Source organism: Erithacus rubecula (assembly GCF_903797595.1).
Source record: "Erithacus rubecula genome assembly, chromosome: 10".
NCBI classification, from domain to species: Eukaryota; Metazoa; Chordata; class Aves; order Passeriformes; family Muscicapidae; genus Erithacus; species Erithacus rubecula.
Genome location: NC_136662.1, coordinates 12,174,991 through 12,202,962, shown reverse-complemented (window position 1 = coordinate 12,202,962; position 27,972 = coordinate 12,174,991). Strand labels below are relative to the sequence as shown.

The 27,972-nt window shown below is 37.5% G+C and overlaps 1 protein-coding gene across 2 annotated transcripts; it reads left to right on the top strand.

Moving 5' to 3' along the window:
• The first annotated feature begins 65 nt into the window (after nucleotides 1-65).
• On the top strand, nucleotides 66-23,256 carry ZNF326 (zinc finger protein 326). 2 transcript variants are annotated; one of them, XM_079313850.1, is made up of 13 exons: nucleotides 66-307; nucleotides 780-854; nucleotides 6,488-6,614; nucleotides 8,639-9,044; nucleotides 11,584-11,782; nucleotides 13,167-13,201; nucleotides 14,087-14,174; nucleotides 16,282-16,396; nucleotides 17,396-17,543; nucleotides 17,854-17,953; nucleotides 19,116-19,246; nucleotides 20,195-20,290; nucleotides 22,541-23,256. In XM_079313850.1, exons 1-13 carry the CDS (start codon nucleotides 292-294, stop codon nucleotides 22,700-22,702), a joined length of 1,698 nt encoding a protein of 565 aa, XP_079169976.1. In that variant the 5' UTR covers nucleotides 66-291; the 3' UTR covers nucleotides 22,703-23,256. The 2 variants fall into 2 exon arrangements, with proteins under 2 accessions (XP_079169976.1, XP_079169977.1); XM_079313851.1 differs by lacking the exon at nucleotides 780-854 and having other exon boundaries at nucleotides 160-307.
• The last annotated feature ends 4,716 nt before the right edge of the window (nucleotides 23,257-27,972 follow it).

Genomic DNA, 27,972 nt, shown 5'->3' with positions numbered 1-27,972 from the left:
GCCAGAACACAAAATGGCGGCTGCCAGGGCTCAAAATGGCCGCCGCGCAGCCTCCCTCGTGACCCAGCCGAGCCAGGCCCCGTGAGCGGCGCTCTGCGCGGGGGGCCTGGGCCCGCGCTCCCCGCAGGCCGGCCGGCTCACGTGACGCGCCGCCCGAGCCAATCGCCGCCCGGCGTGGCAGTGCGTGCGGCGCGCGCGTCCCGCCTCGCCTCGTTGTGGTAGAAGGCGCCATTGGGAGCCGCCGGAGCCGCCGCCGCCTTCCCGCCAGCAGCGCCCGCCGCCGCCGCCGCCATGGACTACGGGGAAGGTGAGGGCGCGCCCCCGCTGCAAGGGCAGGGCCCGGCCGCCGCCACCGCTGCCGCCGTGGGGCCCGGCCGTGTCTCAAAATGGCAGCGGCCGCTTTGTTAGGCGCAAGACGGAGCCCCCCTTCACCCACGTCCTCGTCCTCCTCCCCCGCCGCCACTGCCGGGCCGGGGGAGCTGCGGCGGCGGCCGGCGGCGGGAGGGCTGCGCGGGAGGAGGGCCCTCCCCGGGGGCGGCGCGGGCGGGCGCGGGGCGCGGGCGGGGGCGGCGCTCGGCGGGGCGAGCGGGGGGCGAGGGGGCGGCGGGCGGGGGGCGCGGGCAGAGCCGGGGGGAGCTCGGGGCGAGCTCTGTGAGGGGGTCGTGTCAGGAGCCTGGAGATCCGACAGGAGAGAGAGCCGCCTCTTGTTGCGGCTCCCTGTCTCTCCCCTCCAGCTCTTGCTAAGCACTAAGTCATTCTCACTGACCCATCCTCTCCAGCTGAAGACAGAGATTGGAGATTCCCAGATACCCCCATGCATTGTGGTGTGAACATGCCCAGTGGGTCAGTCTCAGGTATGAGCTATAAATACGTCTAACCTGTAAAAAGAGTTGGGGCTGAACAATCAGTGTTAACAAAAACAAAATAGGAGACGGGTTTTTAAAAGTGCGTGACATGGTTTGAGTGGTCATGTTGTTTTCTGGAGGAGTTGTAACTGTCTGGGAGTGAGACTTGATTTTCATCTTGGGCATGTCAACATGAACTCCTGCACGTTCCAAATGAAAAATTGTGAGATAAAGGAGTGGGGATGGGGGGTGGGGTAGAAATACAGACTTTTCTTAAGATTATACTTTTTTTACGTAAGTCAGTTTACTCTTACAGAGTACTGTATTTCATTCTTACTACTGCTGTTGAAAAGAAAGGATATTTTCCTTTTCTATAAAAACTACAGCCTGTAACTGCTTGGGTTTTATTTACTCCCCCCCCCCCAAAAAAAAAAAGTTTAACAGTTTGGGAAGGAGTATAGAGAAAACATTTAATGTCAACACCAAAAGTTACTTCTTATTTTTGCATTGTCAGAAATACCATGTAGCTAAATCAAAAAGGAACGCACATACTTTGGTAGGATGATTAAGGTTATGATTTTAGAAAAGGCTCAAGAAATGTTTTGACATCTCTTCCCAGCATGCAGGCAAGTATTAAAAGGATCTTAATATAAAAATTTTACTGATACTGTATCCAGGCTTTGTTTACAGATCCTGTCAAATAAATGCTTGCTGTTGGATCTCTTTTGCTGGCTGTTATATGGGAGTAACACATTGAATTACAGATGCATCTTTGAGTGCAATATAGTAGTTTTTGTGACACATTTCTTGAGTCTTATCTTTTTTTTTTTTTTTACAGTTATGTTATTTTGCATTAATATTTCTGCATAGTAAAATTAAGAAATAAATAGTAAATAAATAAATTAAAGATATTGCCCTGTGTTTTCATCTTCTGTTTTAATTCCTAATTAAATGTCCATTTGATTTTTAGAATGAAAGGTTATTCTTAAGTGCCAGTTAAAGTATATTATTGGAATATTCATTGTAACAGTTAACTAGAGTCTGCTTTTCTGCTTTTCTTTAATATTTGTGATGATACAAATATTAAAGTGAATCCAGGCTTATTGTAGGGGAAGTAACTAATCAAATGTGTATTGTACAATTAGAGTACCTCTGTAATAATAGTTTTCATTGTGTTAATTAAACTATTATTTGTAATTATTAAAAAAAATGTCTAATTATGATGTATGCAGCTTGAAACTTTTACCATGACTGTTTATACATTGTGTGTATTTAATGCAAGGCATGCATTAAAAATTGTTTTAGGAAGGTTCTGTACAGGGGGCTGAAGGCTGTTTTGTGGGGGTTGAGAAGATGGGCAACAGAGAGTAGATGTTGGGAATTCTCATCTTTGCCTAGTTTTCATTTGAGCTCTTGCCAAGTTTCCTCCTGCTGGAAACTTTTAGCCAGTGGGAAGCACTTTTAGTTGTATGTCTGATGACTCCTGTGATTGCACCATTGTCCCTTCCTGATGGCTCAGTTTGAGCCCAGAGTTGACATACCTTTCAGAATAAATTTATAGCAAAAATATTATTAAAAATTCATGTTATTATTTGATTATTTCAACTCTTGTCGTTTAAATCTGGAAGGGAAAATGGCCTAATGACAATGTTGTGATTCTAACAACCTAGACATGGTGTTATAAAAATGTAATGTGCCTGGAAAAAAATACTGCTTCCTATTGCACAACAGACCCTTAAGCTTCTGGTAGTCAAAATTTCACTTTTTTAATTTATCATTTATTTTGCAAGGTCTTTCTCATTTCTCATTTCTCCTTTTCATCTGCTTCATGTGGAGCACACTGTTTAAAATAATTTCTTGTCTTTAAGCTGTGAATATGATTTCAGTGTTCTCTGCTCTAAATCTTTTTCTTTTAAATGCAGTTCTTTGTATCAAGAGATTCTTAGTCTTACTTACTGTTTGTTTCCTTTGTAGTCCTTTTCCATTGGAAAATTTGATTTTTTCTTTACTGGCTATTGAGATTTATTTTGCAGCTTTTTTTTAAACAATCTCTTCACCAAGTATGGCTTTTTTTTATTAATCTCAAGAAATAACCTATACATTAGCATTCTAATTTGTAAATTAAGCTTGTGTTTTAGCATCCCATTCTTTTTTATTTTACAGATAATGCATTTTTTCATCTTTGATGTAGCTCTTCTCCCTTCTTTTCAATACAAGTATACAAGTATGATCTAGAAATTGAAAACCAGATAGTTCTTCTATTTCTGTACTTAAGTTCAATGGCTCATTTGTCCATGGGATATTTATGCAAGAAGCTGCAGATGCAAAAACCTCATTTATTCTGTTAATAAATTCTTTGTTACAGATGCTTTGATAATACCTTCATTTCAGAGATTCACTCTCTCATTTTTAAACTTTGAGTAAAATGGACCACTGTATTTTAATTTCTTTTTAATTCTGCAGTTTTCATAGATACACAGATACAATATTTCTTCAAAGGTTTCTTTGATAAGTAGTTACTATTTAAACTTAAATGAACTACTACTCTTGAATTTTCTGTTTGAGGCACTGGAATACAGTTTCTGGTGTTTTAAATACAAGTTTAGTCTGCACAGATGGGCAACTTCTCTGTATCTCTACTGGTGGTGACAATGATTATTAATCAGTTGCTACACTAGAGTCCTTCTTATTTTCGTTTATCTTAATGAATATTTCCTGTTGTCTTGTAGTTTCTCCCCTTTTTAGGATAAAGTCTGTCTGGAGAATATACTTTCAGAGTAAAGTTTAGTACCCGAAGAAATACTGTACTTGTTAATTTGAATGCAGTATCTTTGTCAAGCTCTGGGCATGAAGTATAACATGTAGAAGTGTGTGGTAAAGTTGCAGCTGATGACTGAACCAGGAGGGCAGTGGTTTGAACGATAGGTTAACTGCTCAGCAGTGTGGAACAGTTAATGAAATACTTGGAAGGATCTCTGGAGGCATGGAACAAGTAGTACAAATAAATATACCTTTGATATATTTATATGCCTCCACTGGTTTGCAGCTTGAGTGCTTTCCCAGCTATAGTCTGTGTTTTGTCATGCTTTGAATTTCTTGTCAGTTTGATTTTCCAATTTCTGTCTTAAATACCTGTTAATTTTTATAACTTACTGCTTGTAACTCAGCTCGCGGACTTCTATGTCAGTTTTGTGGAAAGTGACTTGTATCCTTCTTTAGCTAGTTATTTGTAAATTTCATTTGTTCCCTCATTTGTCTCTTGCAGTGAATCATTTAATTGATCACCCCTCTTCATATCTTTGTACCATTTGTATCCCAAGTTAACCTTTTTCAAATGTGAGTGTATTATTGTGTAGGTAGGTGCAGGACAGGGAGTCTGGACAGGGGTGAATAAGTTGTTCCTTCTTAGGGAAAAGATGGTGGTGATATCCTGAAGGAGTCAGGGATATGAGGATTTAGGTTCTGGCATAGCTCTGTAGCAAGACTGCTGATGTTATATAACATGAACTGAGTAAGGAGTGTTGAGCAAGTGTGGATGTCAGAAGTTATCCTGTGATTGTAAATAGTATTTTAGTGTTTGCTTTCAGCTAAGAATTTTCTACTAAAATGTATTTTGTAATGATGCTTTTTAAACCATTTTTGGGAAGATTTCTTTGCACATGAAAGATTTTGTTTTTCCAGTACTGAACTGCTGCCATATGCCTAACACTGACCCCTACTTCCTGTGCTGTAGTAGGATTGCATTGCAGTGGCAGGAATCTTGACAGTCTGTTGTGTTTTTCCTTGTTGTATGACTTGATTCCATTCTCAACCTCATTGATTCGCTGCCATCCTAGGGCCTGTAGATAATAGGGAGGAGGAAACAAAAGTAAATTATTGGGTGCTTTCAGGTCAGGTATGTCCGTTTTCAAAATGTCAGTGTCTTTTGATTAGTTATCCTGTATTAAAAATGGATCTGAGATTAGATGATCTCATGGCCAGTTTTATTTTCTGTGAATCTGAGTTTATTTTCTTGACTGTTTTCTCTTTTTGCCGGTCTGCATCTTTATGTGTAGGGTCTTGAAGGTAATGTATTGCATTAGGTGGCAGATCATTCAGAAATTCCAGAGAGGAGCATTAGATGCTTTTATTAGAAGCCTCATCCATTTCTTTTTGCAAGTAACTCTTTGCAATTTAACTTGATGATGGGTGGTGCTACATGATTCATTTTTTGAAAAGGTTTTTTGTGCTTTGTTTTTTGAATCTTTGTATGTTCAGAATATGGAAAAGTACACTGTGACTTCTATGTTCAAAGCTTTCTTTTCCCACAAGTATAATCTTTAATTTTTTAGAAAGTACCTATGATCATTAGAATAAAAATCAGCAATAGGTGTTTATGTGTTGGAGTCTCTCTTTGGGCATGCTAAGAATATCTGTGTAAAAGCAATACAGTCAGCTTACTATAATTTGCAGAATTCTCATTTTTGACAATAAATTACAATGACTTGGTGCTGACAAGAACTAGGTACAAATGAGATATAATTTATATGTGTATTTTCAGTACTACTGTTATTTTCATGAAATGATATGCACAGAGAGCTACTGTATTTCTTTAAATAGGACAACTTTCAAGGGAGCTAATTGTCCTGGAAAAGTCAGTGGTTTACATGTGGATATACTGAGATGTATAAAATACTCTCTCTTGTTAGAGTAAACAGCTATTTGGTTTTATTTTTATCCTTCCTGTGTTCATTGTGTGTTCCTTCTCTGTGTTACTTTTTCTGTCAATCTTGACTTGCCAGGTTTTCTTGGTATTACCCAAACCTTGGTATTGGTTGGTACTGGGAAGCAGTTTTGGTTTCCAGAGTGCCAGTGAAGTGCAGATTGTGTATGTTGCAGGAAGACAGTGGATTGTACTTGTTATACAGATTGGCTGCATTGTGTTAGTGCTTTGAATTTGAGTGATTATTTGCCCAGAATTTTTAGGGAGACCTTCCAGTGCTGAGGAGGAAGTTTTCTTTTGCCAGACTTCAGTTCAAGATACTGAGATGTCATGAAGTGACATCAGTTTGGCTGTGAAATGCTGGCATCTTAGCACAGTTAGTGAGCTGCAGCTCAGTGCTGATTTGGGTGGACTTTTTTGTGCTAGATGGCAGAAAATTATTTTGTTTGACTGTAGCCTATATACAGAGGCTGCACTGCAGCATAACAGCTTGTAACCCTGATCCAGGGTCTCTCAGTCTGAGTGAGGGTTTCTTGAGGCATTGGATAGAGAGAGCAGATTCCTGTGAGCTCTTTGTATTATTAAAGGGTTGGAAGTGGTCTTAATTCTTTACAACTTCAGACATATTCTACATCAGGTATCTTCATTTATTTCTCTTAATTTAATTTATGATGATTCCAGCTGATGGAATAAAAATCCTGAGTTACCTACCTACTATTGGAAAGATTAGGAGCTTGATTCCAGTCAAGAGGTGCTCAGATGATGTGAGACACATGGCTTCTCTAAGCAGTGTCAGAATTGGTTTGCAACTGTCAATTTTGTATTTTGATTGTAAGCACTGTGGCAAAGAGTAAGCCTTTTACTTAAGAATTTAAAGTAGATTACTTAATAAGAATTCTCACTTGCTTTCTTTATAAACATTTTTCTGCTCTTTTTTTAGACATGGACCGGGATTATGGGCATGGAGGCTATGGTGGCCCACGATCCATGGACTCTTACCTTAACCAATCCTATGGGATGGAGAGTCATGGAGGTGGAGGCGGAGGAGGTGGTGGTGGTGGTAACAGGTAAAATAATCCTTCAGTTGTCCCAAGAATTGATCAAATCCAATTTAAGTTTGAATCATTCTTCTAACTTAAGTGTTCCTGAGGCATGTTGCTATGATTTTGTATGAATACTTTCATTCTGAGTCTTCATGTTTGATAAATACTGGCAAATACTAAACTGTAAGTGCTAGATTCTTGTAATAATCTGCATTTTTGTGGAAAAGTTTGACAGCGAAACAGTGCGTCTGAATGAAAATAGCAACAGTTTTGTTTTTCAGTATTGTCTAGCAATTGTGTAGCTGATTGGCCTGACACACCTTTTCTGACCTAGTGGACTAGACCTAATTGGTTTAGTATCTTAGACTGAATCTGTCAACATTCCGTTTTCAAGGAACATTTAGGGTACGTGTTCTTTGGTTTGTATGTGCAGTGCTCGAGTGATCTTGGTATTGAATCTGAAAGTCATGTCCAGATTATTTCATTGGAAGGTACTGATTACACTTGAAACTGTGTGCATGTTCTGGGCTGCTTTGTAAGATGGATTGGTCTAAAACTAAAAATTCTGATGCAGTGGTCTTAAAGTTGAGTATGTAATGCTAGCATACTATTTGCTCTTTCAGAGCAGCTGATTTGATTTAGGTCTTAATATTGTATTCAAAGAAGCATGCTTTTCAGAGTAGTGATTTTATCTTGGAGGAGATAAAATGTGAAGAAAACTTAGATAATCTGATGGTTTTCTTGTGTGCGCCCTTGAATTTTTGCCTGGCTGTTGCCAGGTTACTGTGTGGTTCCTGTCTGTAGTCATTGTGGTGCCACTGGGGAAGGACAGTCCTAAACAAGGAGGCTGGAGAGGTGTTGTGCCTTGCTGCTCGGTTCTATTAAGCATTTTAGTTAAGTATAACTTGTCATGAACGTTAATACAGATTTAAGAGTCTGAGCAGAGATCAGGAATGAGCTGTACCTACCATATAGTAATCTGCATATGATGGAGGTTGAATGACCAACTGAACGCCAAAATGTCTCTTGCTGTGTAATCTAATATTATGCATGGACTTTTTCTAGTGTCATTTTCTGTATGTCTTTGAGTCTTCTGACATGAACAGATTTTAAAATGAAGGCATTCAGTTTACTGTAGATACAGTTAGTAAGTTCTCTTGTAGGCTGTACTGTGTCAGTTAAGGGATTGTCTTTCCCAGCTGCTCAATCACCCTTTTATAACCCTGCAGGGACACTAATGTGTTTCCCTTTCAGGTAGTTACAAATAGTGATTTCTAGCCTGACACTGCCCATGTCCCAGGTGAAGCAAACTCTTGATAAGTAGCTGAAGGTTTTAGCTCCTTGTTGCTTTGCTCTGAAATTCCAAGGACTCTTTCTGTGTCCACTGTGCATGCATTGGGGAGACCTTCAAAATCTTGAGTTGCTAGACCTGATGGTCTGCAAGTGAAAGCTGGATACGCTGAAGATCATGAAATTTTTGATTGCGAGACTGAATTTTACAGGGAAAAAAAAAATCCAGAAAGAAAAAATGTGAACAGAAGAACGTGTATTTTTCCTTTCAAATGAGAGCTGTAGGGTATTTGGAACTCACAGCTGTACCACTAAAAAAAACGAAAAGTTTTTTTCCCCTCAGTTCAGAACTAAGCCGCCTCTAAATTGCTGTTTAACTGTTAGACTGTGAGGGTATGATTTTGAAGAAAGGGGAGCTTGACTAGGCTTTGAATGTCTGCAGGTGATTATTTTTGTGAGACTAGGGCTGGGCTCCAATAATGTTTTAGTAAATAAATGTTGCTGAAAATTTAAGTGAACAAAGTTCAGGTATACTGAACTTTAGAATTGTGTGTAGCAAAAATGGCTCAGATAGCTTTCTGTCTGGTCATAGTGTGAATTGCCCAGCCCTAATCAAGATTAAACAATAACACAACTGTACAGATCAGTATAGTAATAAATTGATTTTAGTTGATAAATGTCAACTGATAACTTGTCTTTTGAAATGTATAACATTAGTAAGCTTACTTTTTTTTCTCCTCACTGTGCAACTTTTCCAGGTTTGGACCTTATGAGTCTTACGACTCCGGGTCTTCTCTGGGTGGGCGAGATCTGTACAGATCTGGCTATGGTTATAATGAACCCGAACAAAGCCGCTTCGGAGGTAGTTATGGTGGTCGATTTGACAACTCCTACCGGAATAGCCTTGACTCTTTCGGAGGTAGAAACCAGGGCGGGTCTAGCTGGGAAGCACCTTACTCCCGTTCAAAATTGAGGCCTGGGTTTATGGAGGACAGAGGAAGAGAGAGTTACTCTTCCTACAGCAGTTTTTCTTCACCCCATATGAAGCCTGCACCTGTAGGCTCTCGGGGGAGAGGAACGCCTGCTTATCCTGAAAGTGGATTTGGAAGCAGAAACTATGATGCTTTTGGAGGACCATCAACAGGCAGAGGCCGAGGCCGAGGAGTAAGTACAGAATCTTTTCAGATTCTTTTCACTAGACACTCTTTTAAACCCTTTCAAGACCACTGATTTAAAATGAATGCACTGTTCAGTACAGTGTGGGGGTTTTGTCCAAGCAAACTATCATGGTTGACAATGTTGTTTATCCCTTTGAAGCTGTCTTCGAGTAGAACCCAGTTCCTCTTTCTGCTGAAAGTAATGAGTAATAGACTAGCTGATAAGGTTTGTTAAATCTCTCCTTTTTTTTGAAAGGTGAAGATAAAAGTAGCAGGTTTGGTCTAAAAGGGATTAAAAGGATTTTCATTTTTCCTTGTAAACACTAGCATCTCTGCTGCTGGTGAGGAAATTTTTGAACATTGTAAAAGTTGAATTCAAAGTCTTTGAAAGTTTTGAGTAGGTTAAAGGTGCAATGTATAAGCAAAAAACCCCAGGCTGTGAACGCTAGAGCAGTTTTTGGTTCGTGTAAAGGGGATAGTTTAGCTAATTCTTTAATATGTTGAGTACATGTTTTATCAAACATCAAGTCTTCTTCTAAACTTAATTGTTGCTCTGACTTGTTTATTGGAAGGGTGATGGGGAGAAAATGGCAAAGGTGAGTAGTTAGCAATTATAGTGATTCTTTTTCATAATTAAAGCATGGTTAAAGGGGCATCATCAACTTGAAATCAGGTCCTTTCACAGAATTGAAATAAATTTCCACACAGTGTGCCTGGTTCTCTTACTTGTATTCATTTTGAAGACTTAAGTTCTAAGTGCTTCTCGGTGGATTCCTTTCAGTATAGGTTGTAAAAAGCGTATGTCCAAGAAGCAGCATGATAAACTATATGCAAAATAGTGGAATGAGAAAGTAATGCTTGATGTTAAGTGAACTAAGGGGGGGGAAAAAAGCAGAAGAGAATTAAAAAAGGACCCTAAACTGACAGAATTACTAACTTTAGGTTGATGGTGTCCCTTTGTCTTGGTTTTATATCAGTTTTGATATTTTTTTAAGCACGAAATATTCAGTGAACACCTTTCTGCCTGTGCCTCTAGGTGTACCTTACCTTTTAAAATTCCTGAGCGTGCTGTATTTCTCTGGGAGGTGATTCTTTAATTTTAAGCTATACAGCTTGTTGTAGCTTGAAGTATAGAGGAAGATTATTTTTTACTGGGTCTTTTATATGCTTAACTTATGTGGTGATTTTCTTCCGCAAAGTCTACTTTCCAGCATTCCTGAATATTGTAGTTGCCATATTCAACTTTTAGCTCAGATTTGCACATGGCTGTTAGCTAGCATGTAGCATGGTATGAGAAAGAGATTCCAATCTTCTTTTCTCTGCTTGTGAAGCTGAAAGTGTTACGTTCTTAAGCCTTTATGCCATCCTTTCAGAACTCACTTAGATCTGAAAGCTTTGTGCAGAGTTACAACTGAGTTGTTTTTTAATTTGCTTTGAAATTTATCATTTTAGTCTTTTATGTAATAAAGGAGAATGTGAAGGCTAGACTACTTACCATATGTAAAATGCATTGCACCTTTAATAGGTAGATTGTCTTGTTTGAAAAAAAAAAAAACCAAACTTGAAATTATCGAGTGTGTACTTCATGTCAAATTTGTGTCTGATGTAAGCCTACGTGCTAGGCAGTCTATAGCTATCTCAACTAAATAAATTAACACAGAGATCTTGTGCATGGAGTTCTGATTATGGAAAGTGCCTGTTTTGGTACCTTCGGTTATTTAAAATCTGCTCGAAAAGGTCATATTTCTTCATAAGTGTTTTGGAGTTATTTTTATGTTCTTTTGACAGTGTAATATTAATTCTCTTCTCATGGAAACACATATATTTCTGCTTATCCAAGTCACTCATCCAGTCTGTGGGCTCTCTTCTGCCCTTTATTAAACAAGTAATTTAAGAAGTATGTTAGTATGTTTTGAAAATATTTCAGCTACCTAAATTCCCCTCTTCAGATTATTCATTTATTCCATGTCTTCAGAGAAGTAACTTTCATATACAAGTGTCCACAAATGACTGTACATAATTTTAGAAATAGTGGAAAGGTTTAGTCTTTCAGTGGAATTTTCATTCCTATCTCTGCATTGTTTTTGTATCACTCTCTCCAGGCCCAACTTAATTCTGACTTTATTGATTTCAGTGGAAAGATAGATAAAAGAAAGATTGGGCTTCCTTCAATTAATCTGTGTTCCACATGGGTCAACCTTCTTTACTCAGTTTTCAGATCACAGCTATGTTGTTTTGCATAAGATGAAAAGCAAGGTAGCTTTAAAAAAAAGCTTATTTTTGTTAAGCTGAGATATGGTAGATATGTTCATTGCCTGGACTATGGTTCTGAATAAGCAGAAACACAGTTTCTACATAAGTATTCGTTCTACCTGACAAACACATTGCACAGACGTACGTCAGGCCAGGAGCTTAAGTTTCCTCTTGCATTTTGCTCTTAGAACACAGATTTTAGTTAAGGTTACAGTCATGTTGTACCAAGTAGTTGATGTATTGACATTGCTTTCATGTACTAATACCTTCCTCTTGATTTCACAAATTTTCAGCATATGGGAGACTTTGGCGTAATGCACAGACCTGGGATTGTCGTTGACTATCATAACAAACCCAGTCCTGCAGCAGTTGCTGCAAGAGGAATCAAAAGAAAAATGATACCACAGCCATATAACAAACCTGGTGGGACATTTATCAAGAAACCCAAAATGACAAAGCCTATTTTGAAGCTGAGCCAGAAAAAATCACCTAGTAAGTAGCAAGTGTCAAAATTTTTAAGTTAAAATTGTTGATTTCTTTATTCATTAGAAATTACCTAATTTTAATATTTAGAAGGAGGACTGTATGTGCTGTTTTTTCATTCTTCATTTCCTACCTTTCAAGTAGTCCGCAGTGGATTTTAGGAATTTGCATGTCTAACTTTCCTACTGCAAAGATAAAAAAATGGCAGAAAGAGATTGTTCCTACTTGTAAATGAAGTGCTGTAATGACAAGAAGAACTATAAATGGGATGAACTATAAATACAAGAACTGCAAATTGTATTAGTCATACTTGCTTTCTTTACTTCCATAAAGATATTCTATAACTATAATATTAGATTTTCATGTTGCAGTCGAAGTTGAGGAAAAAAGTCACTAATGAGGTTTGAATTAATTACTTGCTTTGAGGGAATGTAAACTCGAGTATTATATATTGTGAACAGTGTGTACAGCAGTCAGATTTTAGTTTTTATGCTTGTGATTTCCTAATAATTTTGATCTGCAGTGTTTTATGTAGTTTGATTTCAAATCGCCCATGAAAATTGTTTAAAGTTGCTGTAGTTCATAGCTTGCAAGGCAAATGCACAAATTTGGCAGAGATGTTGAGACAAATTCTGGTTTTGGTTTAGTTATTCTGGTTACATTACTGTGTATTACATAACTGTTCCCTTAACTGTAGCATCAAGAGCTCTGTACAAACACACTCCTCTGCTTTTTGTACAGGGAACTTTATCGGTGGCCTCGCCAGCTTTGTGATGAAAGGGATCTCTAAAATGCACATCCAAGTTCTTTCAGTACTTCTTACATTATTTCTAAGCTGTGTTCAAACATAATGTTTCTAATTTACTATCTCATCCCCCTCACTGATATCCACAATCCAAAGACCAATACATTTTGGTGTTACTTTAGGAAGTGGAGTAGATTGTGCTTATAAGAATGCAACCTGTCCTGTGGCTCTGAGATTAGGGGGAGGAAAACCACTTAAGTAGTGTAATACAGTTTCAGAAACTTGAACAGAAAGACCTAAGCAGTAACATGTAGTTGAAAACTAAAAAGTGGGTGACAGCTAGCAGAAATATTGACACAGTCAGTATCTATTGTATGAATGAAAATATATTTCAAAATTATATTGTCCTTTCAACATTGAAATTCTTGTTTTGGAGTTAGATATAGGCAACTGCTTCTAAAAGTGTTTAGTTTATGTTTCTAAGGATAACTGGTTTTACATTTAGTAGTATTACTAAACTATGATAAATTGTAAATGTAGACAATCTTCCCTACATAACAAGCTGATTTTTTTCCTAAATATTTTATTGTCTTAAAGTGAATTATCAGTGACAGCACTTTTGCATTGTTTCTCATTTTATGTTAATAGACACGAAGACATCTTACCAGGATTCTACTGTAGAGGTAAAGATTCCCAGAACTGGAAAATGTTTTGATTGTTTGAGAAGTTTGCTTAGTATACATTAAGACAAATAATTCTTAAGTTAGAGTTATCAAGTTGAACATTAAACTAGTTAAGTTTTTCTGAACGTGTTTTTGTTTTATTTTTACCTTATCTAAAAGTGTCTTATTTTGGTGGCAGTTGGTTTTGAGTGAAAGATGTAGCTTGTGCAGATAGCCTGGAAAGTGAATTTTAAGGTGTATTTGTAGACCCTACCTGTGCTTGTAATGAACAAGAGAGCTCTCATATGATCACTTCCCATGTTACCACAGGCAGACAGCTTGAGCTAATGCAGCTGTGACCTGCTTGGGTGGGTACAAAGAGATCACTAAGCAGAAGTGAGGAGGAATGGCTAAGGTTTAAGATGCATCGAGGAGAGAGGGTGAATAAAAAAGGGTCAGGCCTTCTGGGGTAGGGTAGGAAGATTAGTCCCTTTTTTCAGACAGATCAGTTGCAACACTGTGTAAGAATGTTACTAGTAAGCTAAGCATGCATTTATATGTAAGTACTGGTTTAATGTTGCAAGACTGAAATGGCATTTCCCTTCTCTTTGAGTGAGGGTATTAACACCTTCTCAAATAAGTAAATGTCTGGATTGCAAGTCAGAATATTTATATAGAAAACAATTTTGATTATGCAAATAATTCGCTAAGGCTTCAAGGCATTATGGAGAAATGCAGAGCTAGAAGTGTTTGTACACTGAGTTCAGCAAGATACTCAATTCACTTTCTTTCATTGCCCTGTTGAAAAAATAATAGCAAGCAACAGATCATTGGAAATAAAGTAATTTACACTGCCTTTCCTGGATTAAATATGGATTTATTAATTTATGGATTTGACTTTATTAGGAAATTGAAGTTGATACCAGTGGTGCAGTTGTTATATATGAAGACTTTACAAGAGATGCTTATGATCTTGGATATCAGACTTTTGGAGGTAAGTCAGTTTGCTTTGTCAGGTAAAGTATTGTAGGTATTCTACTTTGAGAGAATACATTTTGTAAGCCTGTATTTATGACCTCTAGTAGTTATTTGGTAGCATGGCTGCCTGTTTTTTGTTTAAAGAGTTAAAAAATTAATTCTGTGGAAATATGGTTGTTTGTGACATCTGTCCATTGGTTACTTTTTTCATGCTTACTGTGTCTGTTCTCTGATCATTTTGATATGTTATTTGCCTTTTTTTTTCTTATTTTTAATTTTTGTGAAAAAAAATCGTGGTCTCCTATACTTGATACCATTCCATTGCTTGAATGTTGTTTATCCCACTGGTTCCTCACCCATATCCTATTATTTATCCCACTAGCTGATCAACCTCACCCTTAAATACTAGGTGAGTCACTTTTAATAGACTAGATTCAGTTACCATGGAGAGCTGCTGTTAGGAATGTGGTGTCTGTTTCATGAACAGTTCTTAATGAAACAGGTTTATTATTAGTTTACATAAAATCAGTTCAAGTGTGTATTAACTGTAGTGATTCTAGACACATAGAAAAAGAAATCCAGTCATAAGGCTGAAATTACTTTTAGTTCCCTTTCCCTTATATGCTGCCCCACTGCATATGGCATAGTCTCATTTGATGGCAAGGAGGGCTGGAAATTTGCAGCCAAATGAGTATTTCTTTTCTTGGAGTAATAGTAAATTTCTTGAGTTTTTTAAATTGTATGAGTTTCTTTTGTTTTAAAAATTTGCATAAGTGCACTGAAGGAAAGAGGGAGTTTTTAGAGGGAGTTTATAGATTCAGGTCTCCATTCCCCAGCTTCTAACAGGACAGGCACTTCAGTTTGTGGGTTTGAGGGTCAGAATAGAGGCCATTTCACACCACAGGATATCATACCAGGTGATTTTTACAGCAGTAAAACAAGTGATCCTTTGCGTGTTTCCAGGGTTGGTGGTAATGCACTAAATGAAATTTAAATCCTGAGATCAGTATGGGAATTGCCTCTGTGGGTAGGTAGGTGATTTTTGTTTTCAGTTTGATTTTTTTATTTTTTTTTAATAGTCTCATGGACAGGTGCTTTTCTCCTCTCTTAGAATCACAGTAAATTTTGAAACTCTGCTACAAAATTATAATCAGGAGCTATTAGTTCTGAAGCTGTTTTCAGTATTCATTGACACTTCTCAATCCACAAGAGAGTTTTGCAGTCTTGGTGTTTGTGCATGATGCTGTTGTAATTTCCTTTCTGTTGCTGTTTGGATGGAGGTAGATTTCCTGGAGGCTGACCTGTCTTCTAAGGTAGAACTGTAAAAGAAAACAAAGTCATCCTCTTCTATTCTGGTCTAAAACTACCTACTGAATAATATTCCAATTGTTTCCCTTTGTCCATAGACTACTAAATAGACATAGGAAAGACAAACATTAGTGCACTTATGCAAAAAGTTACTGTCCTTGAAATGTTGTAGAACTAAATTCTATTCATTTATTCATTCACACTTTTACTTACATGCCAGGTGGTAATTTTATCAAGATTTTCTCTGAAGGTTTGGTTGGGTTATTTTGTTGTCTGGTGAATCTGTCTGTCCTTGTCTCTCCTCTGTCCCCTGCCCCCATTAACTGATTTATTTCTTTGACTGAAAGTCTTTGGAATACTTTTCTGTGAAACCAAGTGAAGTCTAGTGGGGAAAAATAATAAAGTTGTTGAATTTCAGTTTGGGTACCATAGCTTGAAGCAACACTGTCCTGTCTCCTCTGTGAGAACTTTTGATTTTAGAAACTGCCTTTTCAGTAGAAGAGACAGCTTTTATTTAGATAGTTTTCTTTTTATGTAAGGGGATTATAGCAGTGGTGCTTTAAAAGCATGGAAGAGTGAACAATGTGCTTTTCCCCATGCATTTCCAGTTACCTTTTTCTGGTCACTTACTTGAAGAGGCCTTTAATAACTAGGCACAACAGGGAAGGAGTTGCTTTAACTCTGAATTTCTTTTATTACTGTGAACTAGAGTGTAAACCCTTAGCTGCAAGGTGTTTGTGGAGGAGACGGAAAACAGGTACTTTTGCTGTTCTTTGTTTTGGATTTGGTTTTTAATTATTCAATTGTATGTTAAGATGGCAAAGGAGAAGCTAAAAGTGAGGAAGAAGAAAAGCGGCGGATTGAGGCCAGAAGAGAGAAGCAAAGGCGTAGACGGGAAAAAAACAGTGAAAAATACGGTGATGGATACAGGTTTGTGCTGTAACTTCTGTGTTCTGTGCAATGTTTTTCTTGCCCTTAATGCCTTTTTTTTTTTTTTTTTTCCTTTGGACTGATTTTAGGAAAATGTAAGAAAGAAATGAGGGAAATAACCCACACTCAACTTCCCCTAACCCAAATAAAGAAAAGAACCTCAAGCCAAAACCTGGCACACAAATTCAGTGGCTTAGAAGACTGTAGTAGTCATTGGACTACTGTTGTATCAGAAAATCCACAATTTACTGTCCCCTTCTTCCTTCTTCCCCACAAGTGCATCAGTGCACACTTGAGAAGCAGATTAGAATGGATTGTTTTTGAAGTATGTGTTCATGTTGACTGAAAAAGCTGTTAGAAATAAATTTTATTCCAGTTTTATATGCGTGTGTGTATATATACATGGCCAACTGTTTTGTGGCAAAAATAAGTACTTAAGTTTATAACTTTCTTAGTCTTGCCCAGTGGCTGCACTGTACAGAACTGTTCAATAACAGTGCAGTTTATGATCCTGGCTAGTGATTAGTGACATTTCCTCATGCTACTGAGGAGATCTTATTTCCTTTTAAAGATTATATAGCTTTTGTGTGGAAATTGAGCTTTAAATGAACTCTTCTGATTATTTATAATTAGGAATTCAGGGTCAAGATGGACTATGATTCTGTGCCAATGAAATGTACTACAAAAGGTGACAGGAAGGAGAGAGCTGCAATAGTTGAACTCACAGAATAATGTAGCTTTTAAATGCCTGGCTTCTGATTTCAGCAGTTTTTGTCTCCTGAACAGATAATTTGTTCTCTGAAACTGGCCTGATTTATATTTGGTTCTTGTAGCACTTATCCTTTGTAATGGAAAAAATGTAGATTTTTTTTTTTTTTTTTCTTTTTCACTTAGGCTTCTTCAAAGGATGCTGTTTCTGTTCCCTTTCTGATAGGGTTTGTCAAATGTCATACTTTTGAGGAGTTTTAATAGTAATATTTAATGTATTTCTCTTGATAGAATGGCATTTACTTGTTCATTTTGCAAGTTTCGGACCTTTGAAGAAAAAGAAATTGAGTCACATCTGGAGAGTGCAGCTCACCAGGAGACACTGGATCATATCCAGAAGCAAACAAAATTTGACAAAGTAGTGATGGAATTTCTTCATGTAAGACAGCTGGTTTTGATCTGTATAATACTTTTACATGAGAATATAGTTACAATTTACCATTTATTTTCAAAATGCTTAACTTGCCATTAATCGTTTTGCAGATGACTTTTGGTGCAGCGCATACTACTAAAAGTTCAAGCAAGTGAAGCAAATTCAAAGTCTCTAAAGTGCTGTTACTTTTACAGTTGAAAGTAGTGCCTTAAGAAGTAAAAACTATAAACTATATTGAATTTTTAATATCTGAGTTAATACTGGAATGTAAACAATTGTACATCATAGGTATTTACATTTTTTTTCTCCTCTGTAGGAGTGCATGGTGAATAAATTCAAAAAGACAGCAATGCGTAAGCAGCAGACAAGTAACCAAACAGAAAATTCCCAAGCTGCTGAAAAAGATATCATGGAAGGTGAGTAATGTGGAGCTCACCTGGTCTTTTCCTCCTTTTGTTCTTCTTTGAATCTGATGAAATGGATAAAAACAGTTTTCTCATCGTTTCTGTACAATGTGGAATGTAAGCACAGCAGGAGATAGCAAAATTTCCTTATTTGCTATGCAGGTAGCCTTGTCAGAAGGTGAGAACATCGTCCTAGGTACTTGACAAACAATTCTGCCACAGTCTCATTCAGTGTAAGGCATGAGGAATGAAAACTTGTGGATGCAGTAGATTGAACCAGAGTGTAATAAAGCTGTAAGGTGATAGTGGTCAAATAGGATGACAAGGATTTGGAAAAGTGTAAATAGGAGTGTTGTGGATGTTTTGGATGGACAGTGACAAAAGGACGAGTTCATGCATTTTTTTGTTACCCAAGATGCATCTTGGCCTGGATTTTTTTCCCCTTGGCTGCCCTACAGGCAGTTTTCTGGAGCATTTCATGTGTCCCTGCCTTGCTGTGTCATAGCCTCCCATTCTTTGCTTGAGGGATTTCAGAATATGGGCTACAACTAGAGGAGACATCTTTGAGTACCTTTATTTTAGGCAATAACTATTTCAGTATCACCTTAATTTGAACTTAAATACTAAAAGCTACTTAAAAATGGATATAGGCAACATCTTAACAATCCCACAAATTCTTTCATGCTTTCCTTAGTACTGGAGGGCTTGTTTTCCTTTGTGATGGGAATGTTCTGTTACCATACTTATATTTAAAATTGCAAGAGGAGTTGGATTCATGTGCCTCTTCCTGATATGGTGAGGAAGAGCAAGGAAGTAAATCAGTTTCTATATGGAGTAAAGTATTGGTCAAGCTTTGTTTGCTGTATCAAAATGTGTATTTTTAAGGATACTGGTTATTGTTGATTGAAAATAGATGCCATTTTTGTACTTTGCCTGGGTCTTGTGTAGTCTGTGAAGAGGTGAAGTTGGAGTATTGAAGTGAAAAACTTCAATATTGCCCTCAGAGAGCCTAATTTTGATGCCTGGATTCAAACAAATACTCCTCAGTGGTTCAGTTTGACATGTTTAACAACTGAAAGCTCTGAATTTTTGTATAAAAAACAAGCAAGCTGCTTTTCTAGTTGCCTGAAGGAACACACGTTGTGTTAATGATTTGTTGCATCTTCTTTGGCAGGGGTTACAGCTGATGACCATATGATGAAAGTTGAGACTGTTCACTGCAGTGCTTGCAGTGTCTATGTTCCTGCATTGCACAGTTCTGTTCAGCAGCACTTAAAGTCTCCTGATCACACAAAAGGAAAACAAGTAAGATAGGACATATTGTTAAAAAAAGGGCAAGCATAATCTGTTAGTAGGTGGAAAGTGTTAAAATTCCTGATTCAAATAATTTCTAAGTTCTTGTTGATGTGGCTTATTCTCTAGAAAACTGTAATGTCCTTGCTGCACTTTGTAAGTTTAGCATCTCAGGAAGTAGCCAGCACTTAATCGCCCCAGCTAATTAAGTATTGGTGTTCTTAATAGCTGCCAGTAGAAAATGATGAGAAAGTTATTAGACAGGACAACTTCTTTTGATGAGTTTGCTTTACAGAGTTTAAGTATTGGAAACATTTTGTTATTCAGACAAACAGAGCACATGCTCTGTTTCTATGTTTCTAGCATAGTGCTAGAACATACTGTCTCTTTTCTTGGTGATTATCTTTTTAATTTGAAGACAACTGAGAGCAGTTTAGAATTAGTAGTTGTGTTGTATTTGTCCCTGTTAAAATTTTATAATGATAAACTTCAGGGCTGGTAGAAGGGTTGAAGGAGTAGCATGGGCATGATAGTAGGCAAGATGGCCAAAGTTATGTTTTCTTTATGTATATATATATATTTTCTTTTATATATTATTCTGTGATTGTGGAATGTTGTAGAATGTTTTGAGTTGGAAGGGACCCTGAAAATGAGCAGGATCATCTTCAGTGATATGTTAGGCTGTGATAGAGAAGCCTGCATGTTTTCTGTAGAAGAGAACAGATAACTGCTTGTAGTCTGTTATATAAGCATGATACATGTTTTGCTCAAGCTAAAGCAACAAGCTATAAACACTACTAAAACTAATTGGTTAGGTTTATGTGGTTTGGACTTAAGTACTAGGAGCAAGCAGTTCATGCTGTTCATTATTTTATTTACAGAAATTGACCATGAATTCAAATTCTTGTGACAGTTGTAATAGGAACATGATAATTATTCACTGTCAAATTTGTTTCCTAGGCCTACAGAGAACAAATAAAAAGGGAGAGTGTTCTTACTGCCACCAGCATCTTGAATAATCCTATAGTCAAAGCACGATATGAGCTGTATGTGAAGGTAAGATGCAATGGAAGGAAAATAATTGTTTGCCATTTTCTCCATGTTGATAGAGTTTAGCTTCCATGTTCTGTCTTTTAGATAGCTCACAGATTTTAATGTGTTTTGCCAGTCAAAAGTCATTGTCTCAGATAAATTAATTTGCAGAAAAAATTGCCACCTTCAGATTCACCAGCTTTTGGTTGTCATTTAGTCTTGTATCTAGGCAATTTTTAATTGCAAGCTCTAATGAAAAAGAACCCAAAACAAACTTCAGGCAAACATCAGCAGTGTCTTTAACTCTATATGTAATGTTAGCTGCAGAGCATAAAACACAAATGACTCCATCTTTATATTTAGAAGCAAAAGCTCCAGTGTGGGGGTTTGTACTGAAATATGGTGTGCACACTACTCAGCTATTTTTTTATTCTGTAGCATTTTTAGGTTTCATGACAAAAACAAAAGCTTAGAACTGTAGTTGATGAGATCAGATAATTTAAAAGGCATGCCAGCCTGTGTTGTAGATATGATGTATGGTGTGTATGATATGATGTAGATGTGTAGGCCTGAGAAACAGGTGAATTCATTTTAGCAAAACTGAGGATTTTTTTTCTCTTGGGCCACTTAATTTACTAAGTGACTCTAATACTATCGTGAGCTATATTTTATTACCTTTAACTGGTTTATGGTTCTGCCTGTGCCATGACAATAAGACTCTTTCAGACAAAGCAATACTGTCTGAGGGAAATTCGGCAAGGTATGAGCCAGTGCCCAAGTTCATGGTGATTTAAAATATCAAATTAGTCGTGTCCTGATAAGTTGTGTGTGGATGAGTGTGTGAATCAGTTTCAGACAACTGTTTTGTATCTGTGAGGAAAAGTTGCAAATGGCCAGATACCAGAGGCTGGAATATCTGCTGGTATTTCTGCTGCCTCTTCCCAGTTCCTTATGCCTGGCATGTGTTGTCCAATACAGCCCCCTAGTGGGAAACTGGTAAAAGGGAGGTATTTTCTGTGGTGGACTGAACTAAATACACTCTCACCAGGACCTCCTCAATGAGATGTATCAGACTTCTGGCTATACAAATCCCTTTCATCCTTATTCAATGTATAATGAACTGCAGGCTGAAGTAGTGCAGTTTCCTTATACAGCATGTGATGGAACAGAGGACTCATGCATTCAGGACCTGCAGTCTTACAGGAGAGTGGGAAATCTTTGTTATCTTTGGTCTCAATTCTGCTTTTTTTGTGTTAAGTCTAAATCTGATTCTGAATTTAAAATTTCTCTTGATTTTTAGAATAATATTGAAACCAAGTTTTTGTTTTGTGACATTTGCTGAGTATTTTTATAGTTCTATAATTTTTCAGTAGCCATCTGGAAGATTCTACCTGAGAAATGCAACTGGGGGAGAAAAAAGGGCAAAAAAGGACAAGAGGCCTAGAATTCAGTTTTTCTTTTGTATCTCCTTTTAGATAATACTTTTAAAATCCTAGTTCTGGTACAGTTGGTGGTTGGTATGTTCATATCAGACTTGCTTTATTTGATGTCTGAACATGAAACGAGCTTTAGCCAAGAAACTCCTAATAGTTCATGTTGTTATTATTCACTGATTATTCACAGTTCTTAAGTATATGAACAAGGGAAGGCTGAGGTATGTGTACTGAACAATTGTGTGAAATGGAGAAAATATTAACCAGGATGCCCCTGTGTTTAAAGTACTGAGAAAACTGAACTTTTCTGGGTTGACAATGAAATGAATTTCAGGCTAGTCAATGTAATGAATTCTAGATTTCTTTTTCATTTTTTTTGAGGAGTGTGCCTTTTTTCGTAGAATTACTCAGAGTGCATGAAGTCTGTAAATAACAAAAAGCAGAGCAAAACTTTTTTTCCAACTTGGTTTTAATCAAGGAGAGAATGGAAGCAGCTGTAGTTCTTAATGAAAACATGTTAAAACTTAAGCATGTAATTCTAATTTCTGAATGTTGAAGTGAAATCTATGTTTAGCATATTTTGGCTTTTTCTCAGCGCCATTTCCCCTTTCACTGAAAGAGTTTATTGGATCCCAGTTTCCCATGGGCATAAAGATGTGCTGTTGCTAGTTTTAAATCTAACATGTTTTGATTTTCTTGCCAAAAACTGTCAACTATTTAAAAGCTGTATAAAATAATGTAGCATTTCTTAGTGGGTGCCCTTTTCATTCTCAGAAATTATGAGTATGATTTTATATTTGAAATAAATATCAAAGTGTTTGTTTTCAATCTTCTACTTCAGGGTGAAAATCCTTTTGAAATTAATGATCAGGCTCAGGAGCAGCAAACGGAGGAAGAAGACAAAGCTGATGAGCCAGCTGAGGGTGAGGAAGAGGAGGAAGAAGAGGAGGAAGAAACTGAAGAACAAACTGACTTCACTTTAGACCACACTGTAGATAACTAAGTGTGCAAGAAAACAAAAATACATTAGTGGGGGCAAACCAGCCTTTTATTTCTGCTCTAAAGCAGCTCAGACTTTTTAATAGTCTCAAATGGATTTGAAGATTCCCCACCATATGCATGCATTCCATTCCATGGAGAACTTGTTTATATAATTCCTCTGTGTTTCTGATTTTGTTTAAAATGAAATTAAGACTATTTTAGTTGAGCTTTTTATAGAAAACTGACTGTTAAAGCTGATCAAACATTGTGTTGTATATTTTTTTAAGCATCCTATTTTTGGTGTGTGTACTGAAAGTTGGATATAATAACTTCTGGTCTAATCAGTTGAAAAGATAGGTGGATCTGTGGGGTAAATATTCTAAAAGCTTTATGGTGTAAGCTTATAAATATTTACCTCATAGTACAGTATAAGTAACTTCAAAAATTGTGCTGTTGAGTGTGGCTGTTTGGGGGACTGCATTGCACTCTGTATAATAGAGTATGTGTTTATAATATGCCTTGTAGCTTTTTGTGATAAGATGTACCAGTTTGTAGCAATAAAATACTTTAAAATTATTACTGTTTAAAGTGTCTGTAGTTTAAGTATTTCAAAAATTTCCCCATGCTGACTACTGAACTGGTTTCAAATTAAATCTTGATTGACACGATTATTGAAATTTGTAGTTGCATCTTGAGTGAGTCATTTATTGCTGAGTTTTGATGTATTCAAACTCCACCTACCAGGACAGGGAAGTACTTAAGCCCTCAGAGTGTTCCTGCTTTCTGTGTGTTTACATGTGGTGTCCTCTTGTCTTAGAAATTACAAGTACACCTGTGTTTTTTCTACTGTTCCTGTTAATGTAGCTTTTGACTAATGAGAACTAAAAATGTCTGATTTGATTGTTTCTAAGTGCAGTGAAGTAACTTGCACTTTTTTCCCCTAAATAAGGTAACTTTACAGAAGTAACTACAATTTGTGGTGGTTACAGGGAATTTTTTTTCAAAATCTCATCATAAATGTGATGTTGCATGTTTCTTTTGAAAAGCCCTTGTGACAACATATAGTCATTGCTATGTAGAGGTGGTAAATGCTTATAATACTTTATATATATAAATACTTAAAACCTTTTCCAGTGATCTTGGATTGGGGAAGACATGCAAGTATTTTGGAGAATACTTGATTGAGATATTTGACCACCTGAAATCCTAGTAGCAGTCAACTCTGAAGAATGAAAGCTGTGTATTGCAGCCATTTAGCTGTTGTCTTTTGTGTAGCTTGGAGAGTAGAAAAAATGACAACGCTGTGAGGAAAGAGAGAGGGAACTGAGTTTGGTGTCTTAACCTCTTGTTTATGGCTTTACGATTTTTGTTTTCTGTAAAAGATCAGCATGATGTAAACTAGATTGTTACACCTGTAAATATCAGCTTGGAACCAGAAGTTAGTGTGGGTTGGTTGGAAGATCTCTTAAGCCTGCAGCTGTTCTAGGTCTCTAAATACTCCTATTCTCTATGTTAATGGTAGGATCAAGATTCATCTTTGCGTTGTTTTTAAGGTGTAATCTCCCCTTCTGCTTTGCATGCTGGTCATTCAACTCTTTGTGTTCTACTTATAGGAGTTTTACCTTTCAAGAGAAAGGTGCATCTTTAATCGCTTCCCAGGCAATTTAACAGGAGCTGTATCAGTGTATTAGAAACTGGTGAGAGTTTTAGCATGAGAATTTGAGTAGTCAAGAGAATGGAGATGCTGCCCAGATTTCTGCAAGCGGTGCATTTTTGTCTATGGCTCCTTTAGTGGAGAGAATTAAGTTGCTTACACTCAGCTAAGATGAGCCCTGCCATTTATGATCTGAATAATTAATTTCCATTGCTGCATTGATTTAATCCATGATGACTTCAAGATCTTAGAATTCAAAGCATTCATGGTTTGACTGATACTGAAATGCATAATTTGCTGCTTATACTAACAGTTCTCAACTGTAAAGTGTGTTAAGTGATACTTGAAACTTCGATAACTTATTTGGGGGAGTGGGGGGGACAGCTGCTGATTATAATGGACAAAATTATTCTATAAGCTTAGGAGGAACTTCAGATGGAGTCCTTGGGTCCTTTTTGTGGCTAATGTTTCATCAAATTAATTTTCCTAGATCAATGACGTACGGAAATAACTTCAGTGAGACTGATGGCTGCCCATTCTAGGTGATATCATTGGTAAGACACACAGACTCATTCCAAATGGAGTGGAGATTGCATTTGTTTGTTTCAGAATCACTTCTCTGTGAAGACCACAGCTTTAGGCAGTTGCCGAGAAAAATGCCTCCTGATTTACACATCCCTGCTCAGAGACCTTTTTATTTCCTTTACATTCACCAGTAATGTGCTGTCAACTGCCTACTGTTCACAGTATTTGGTTGCAGTAGGGTATGCCTTTACCTGTTTCTCAGAACCTTAAAATGTTGACTATTGATGCAGTTTATGAAAAGACAAAAAACTGGGGAATGTTTTTGTATCCCCCATCACTAAAAACAACTTTAGACGAAAGATCAGTGAAAGACTGGACTTGAAATATAGTTGATGTTTCATACTGGTGGAATATTTGACTTGTTTTCATGCTGTGTGAAGGATTAAAATCTTAAAATAAGCCTGTAGATTCTCTTGCTTTGGCTTTTCTTGTTTTTCTTACACTTAAGAGTGAAAGATTTGGAGACTTACCATCTTTGTTCCTGTTTTCCCTGGACATCTTCCCTGTGGACTCTTAAACATGTGTTCCAAACTGTTGCTGTGTTTGTAGAGTGAAATCAGTTTTCAGCTTGCTGAATAGTACCTTTACATTTTCTTGCTGTTGTCTATCAGACTTTTACAAAAAAATGAATCTTTAAATTTATTTTTCAGCTTCTAAAATGTCTTCTGCTCTTTCTAATTGGCCCTAAAATGGCGTATCTGGAGTTTTTATTCAGTTGGTTTTCCTTCTACTAACTGAAGTCCTCACCTTCTCAGAGTGAAGATTATAGGGAGAAGCTTTATTGTAAGGAATGCCCCTAGCAAGTAGGGAGTTGAATCTCTCCTAGCCTTGGTAAATCCCCCATCCTCTTGAGTCAAAAGCCTGCAGTGAAGTCCCTCAAAATCATGTGAGAGGATTAGAATGTTACATCGAGTTTGTTAGCAGTAGAGTTTGTTCTGAGTTAAATGTAAAAATGAGTAACATACCATCTGTTTAATTTTCTTTTAAGTTTATTTCTAAAAGTGTGTCAAGTTTTTAGGCTTACAGTAGTGTACTTCTCTTTAAAGTTAGGTCCTGCACCTCAATTCCAACAGTTTTGTCTGGTTTCAGCTGAAGTTAGCTGATGATTAATAAGCCTTTCTGTATAAATAAAAAGGTGTATAAACTGAAATCCAACATCTAATACAAAAGAGCTTCTGATCTTACTCTCCAAATCTAAGCTTTCCTCATCCCATTCTTTGGTACTTCAAAGCTGGTGCCAACAGGGAAAGGAGTAAATACCCAGAGGGCAAATTTGAGCATCAAGATCTGTTAAGACAAAAACAAAAGAGAAGACTTCTTAAGACCCCACAACCCCTTACTGTCCTGTGATTCTGATTTAAACAAAGTCCTTTCTGTATGCAGAAGTCTGGTTGAGGGTTTTTCCGTGGGTTGGTTGTTTTTGGTTTTTTTTTCCTCACAATTTAGAGATTACCTAGTGTTACAGGGGAACAAGGAATAAGTAACCTATTTGCCTTTCTGGTCTCCTGCAGGTGAAACATTTGGGTATTTGCAACAAATATGCTTGTTCTTTTTATGGAGACTTACCATTTTCATTCCTGTTTACCCTGGACATCTTCCTTGTGGACTCTAGAACGTGTGTTCCAAACTGTTGCTGTGTTTGTAGAGTTCTTTATATAACCAAAGCTGTGAAGGTAAGTCAGCAATGCTGGGAGATTTGTGGTTAATCAAAAAAGCTAAGGATGGATAACATGGTGGCTGGAGCAATGCATGTACTGTGAATAAGCACAACCTACTGTGTACATGAGTGAATATTTGTCAAAGATTTTCAAAAGCAGAACAGTTGTATGGACTTAAGAAAAGAGCCACAAGTCAATGTGCCCCATTTAAAAAAAAAGCATCTTGTTTACTGTATACTCCTTTTTAATCTTCTCACTTCAGACAGGTCATAAGGTAGATGTCCTTTACCACTATCTAATAGCATGGTTGTCCACATCCTTTTGTTTTCTTCTGTTATCAGTAGGATTGCTGCATCATTAACCATCAGTCGTTAAAGTTCCTCCAAATGTCCCTGTAAATCAATCTTCCTCTTTTCACACCAAAACACATTGGAGCCTGTTTGAATGTCTTAGAACATAGCTAAGATGAGCTCATTAGCTATACACGAGGGAATAGGCAATTAACAGTTGCCTTACCATCAGATTTGGGGTCAAGCAGTACTGAATGCCCTACAATATTACTCCTTAGGGCTTCTGATCCTAGCCTGCTCTCCATAGGTATCATAGGATGCTAGATTCATTGGGAAGGAGTAATGTATGTCTGTGGCCTGTCACTCTTCTCACCCTGCAGACATCTGCTGAGTGTCTGGATTTTGTATCTGGTCAGATTTTGTATTTCTTTGTGACTTTCTGTCAAACTGTGTAGCATTTTGAGTCAGGCCAGGTTGCAGGCCAGTGTTGTAGCACTTCCTAAGAGAAAGACTTCACAGCATCTCCAGGGTATCCCAGTTCTGAACTTGACTGACTGAACCCTCTCTTGGTAGAGCAAAGTGCTGTGTGAATATACAAAGGATGGTGCCTTCCTTCGTGTCCAGTCCCTGAACACTGCATTATAAATGTCTTTCAGTGAAGGGTTTATTTCTGCAATTGAAATTTGCACCTTTTGAAGTATAAAGATTTTTATATATTCCTATAAAAATGCTTCTATCAATACATTAGCAACAAAAGGAGGGGTAAAGCGACTCTCTGCCTTCTGTTGGATGCAGGCGCAAACAATGACAAATTATGAGGAAAAGGCTGAGGTACTTAATGCCTTCTTTACCTCAGTCTAATAGTAAAACCAGTTATTGTCTGGGTAGCCAGCCTCCTGTGCTGGGACAGGGAGAGGCAGCAGGATGAATCCCCCGTAATCTAAGGGTAAATGGTGAGTAAAGGATCAGCAAGATCTACCAAAATCTACTGAGGGTGGTGGCAGAAGTGCTTATCACTACTTGCCATTGCTGACCAGCAGCCCTGGCTAACAGGAAGGTCCCAGGTGGAAGTTAGGTGTCCCCTTTGCCATCTGCAAGAGCAGGT

Excerpts from the sequence above, each read along its gene's own strand:
- ZNF326 (XM_079313850.1), top strand. Across the intron at positions 11,783-13,166 it reads GAGCCAGAAAAAATCACCTA|ACACGAAGACATCTTACCAG; the intron begins GTAAGTAGCAAG and ends TTATGTTAATAG. Across the intron at positions 20,291-22,540 it reads GATATGAGCTGTATGTGAAG|GGTGAAAATCCTTTTGAAAT; the intron begins GTAAGATGCAAT and ends CTTCTACTTCAG.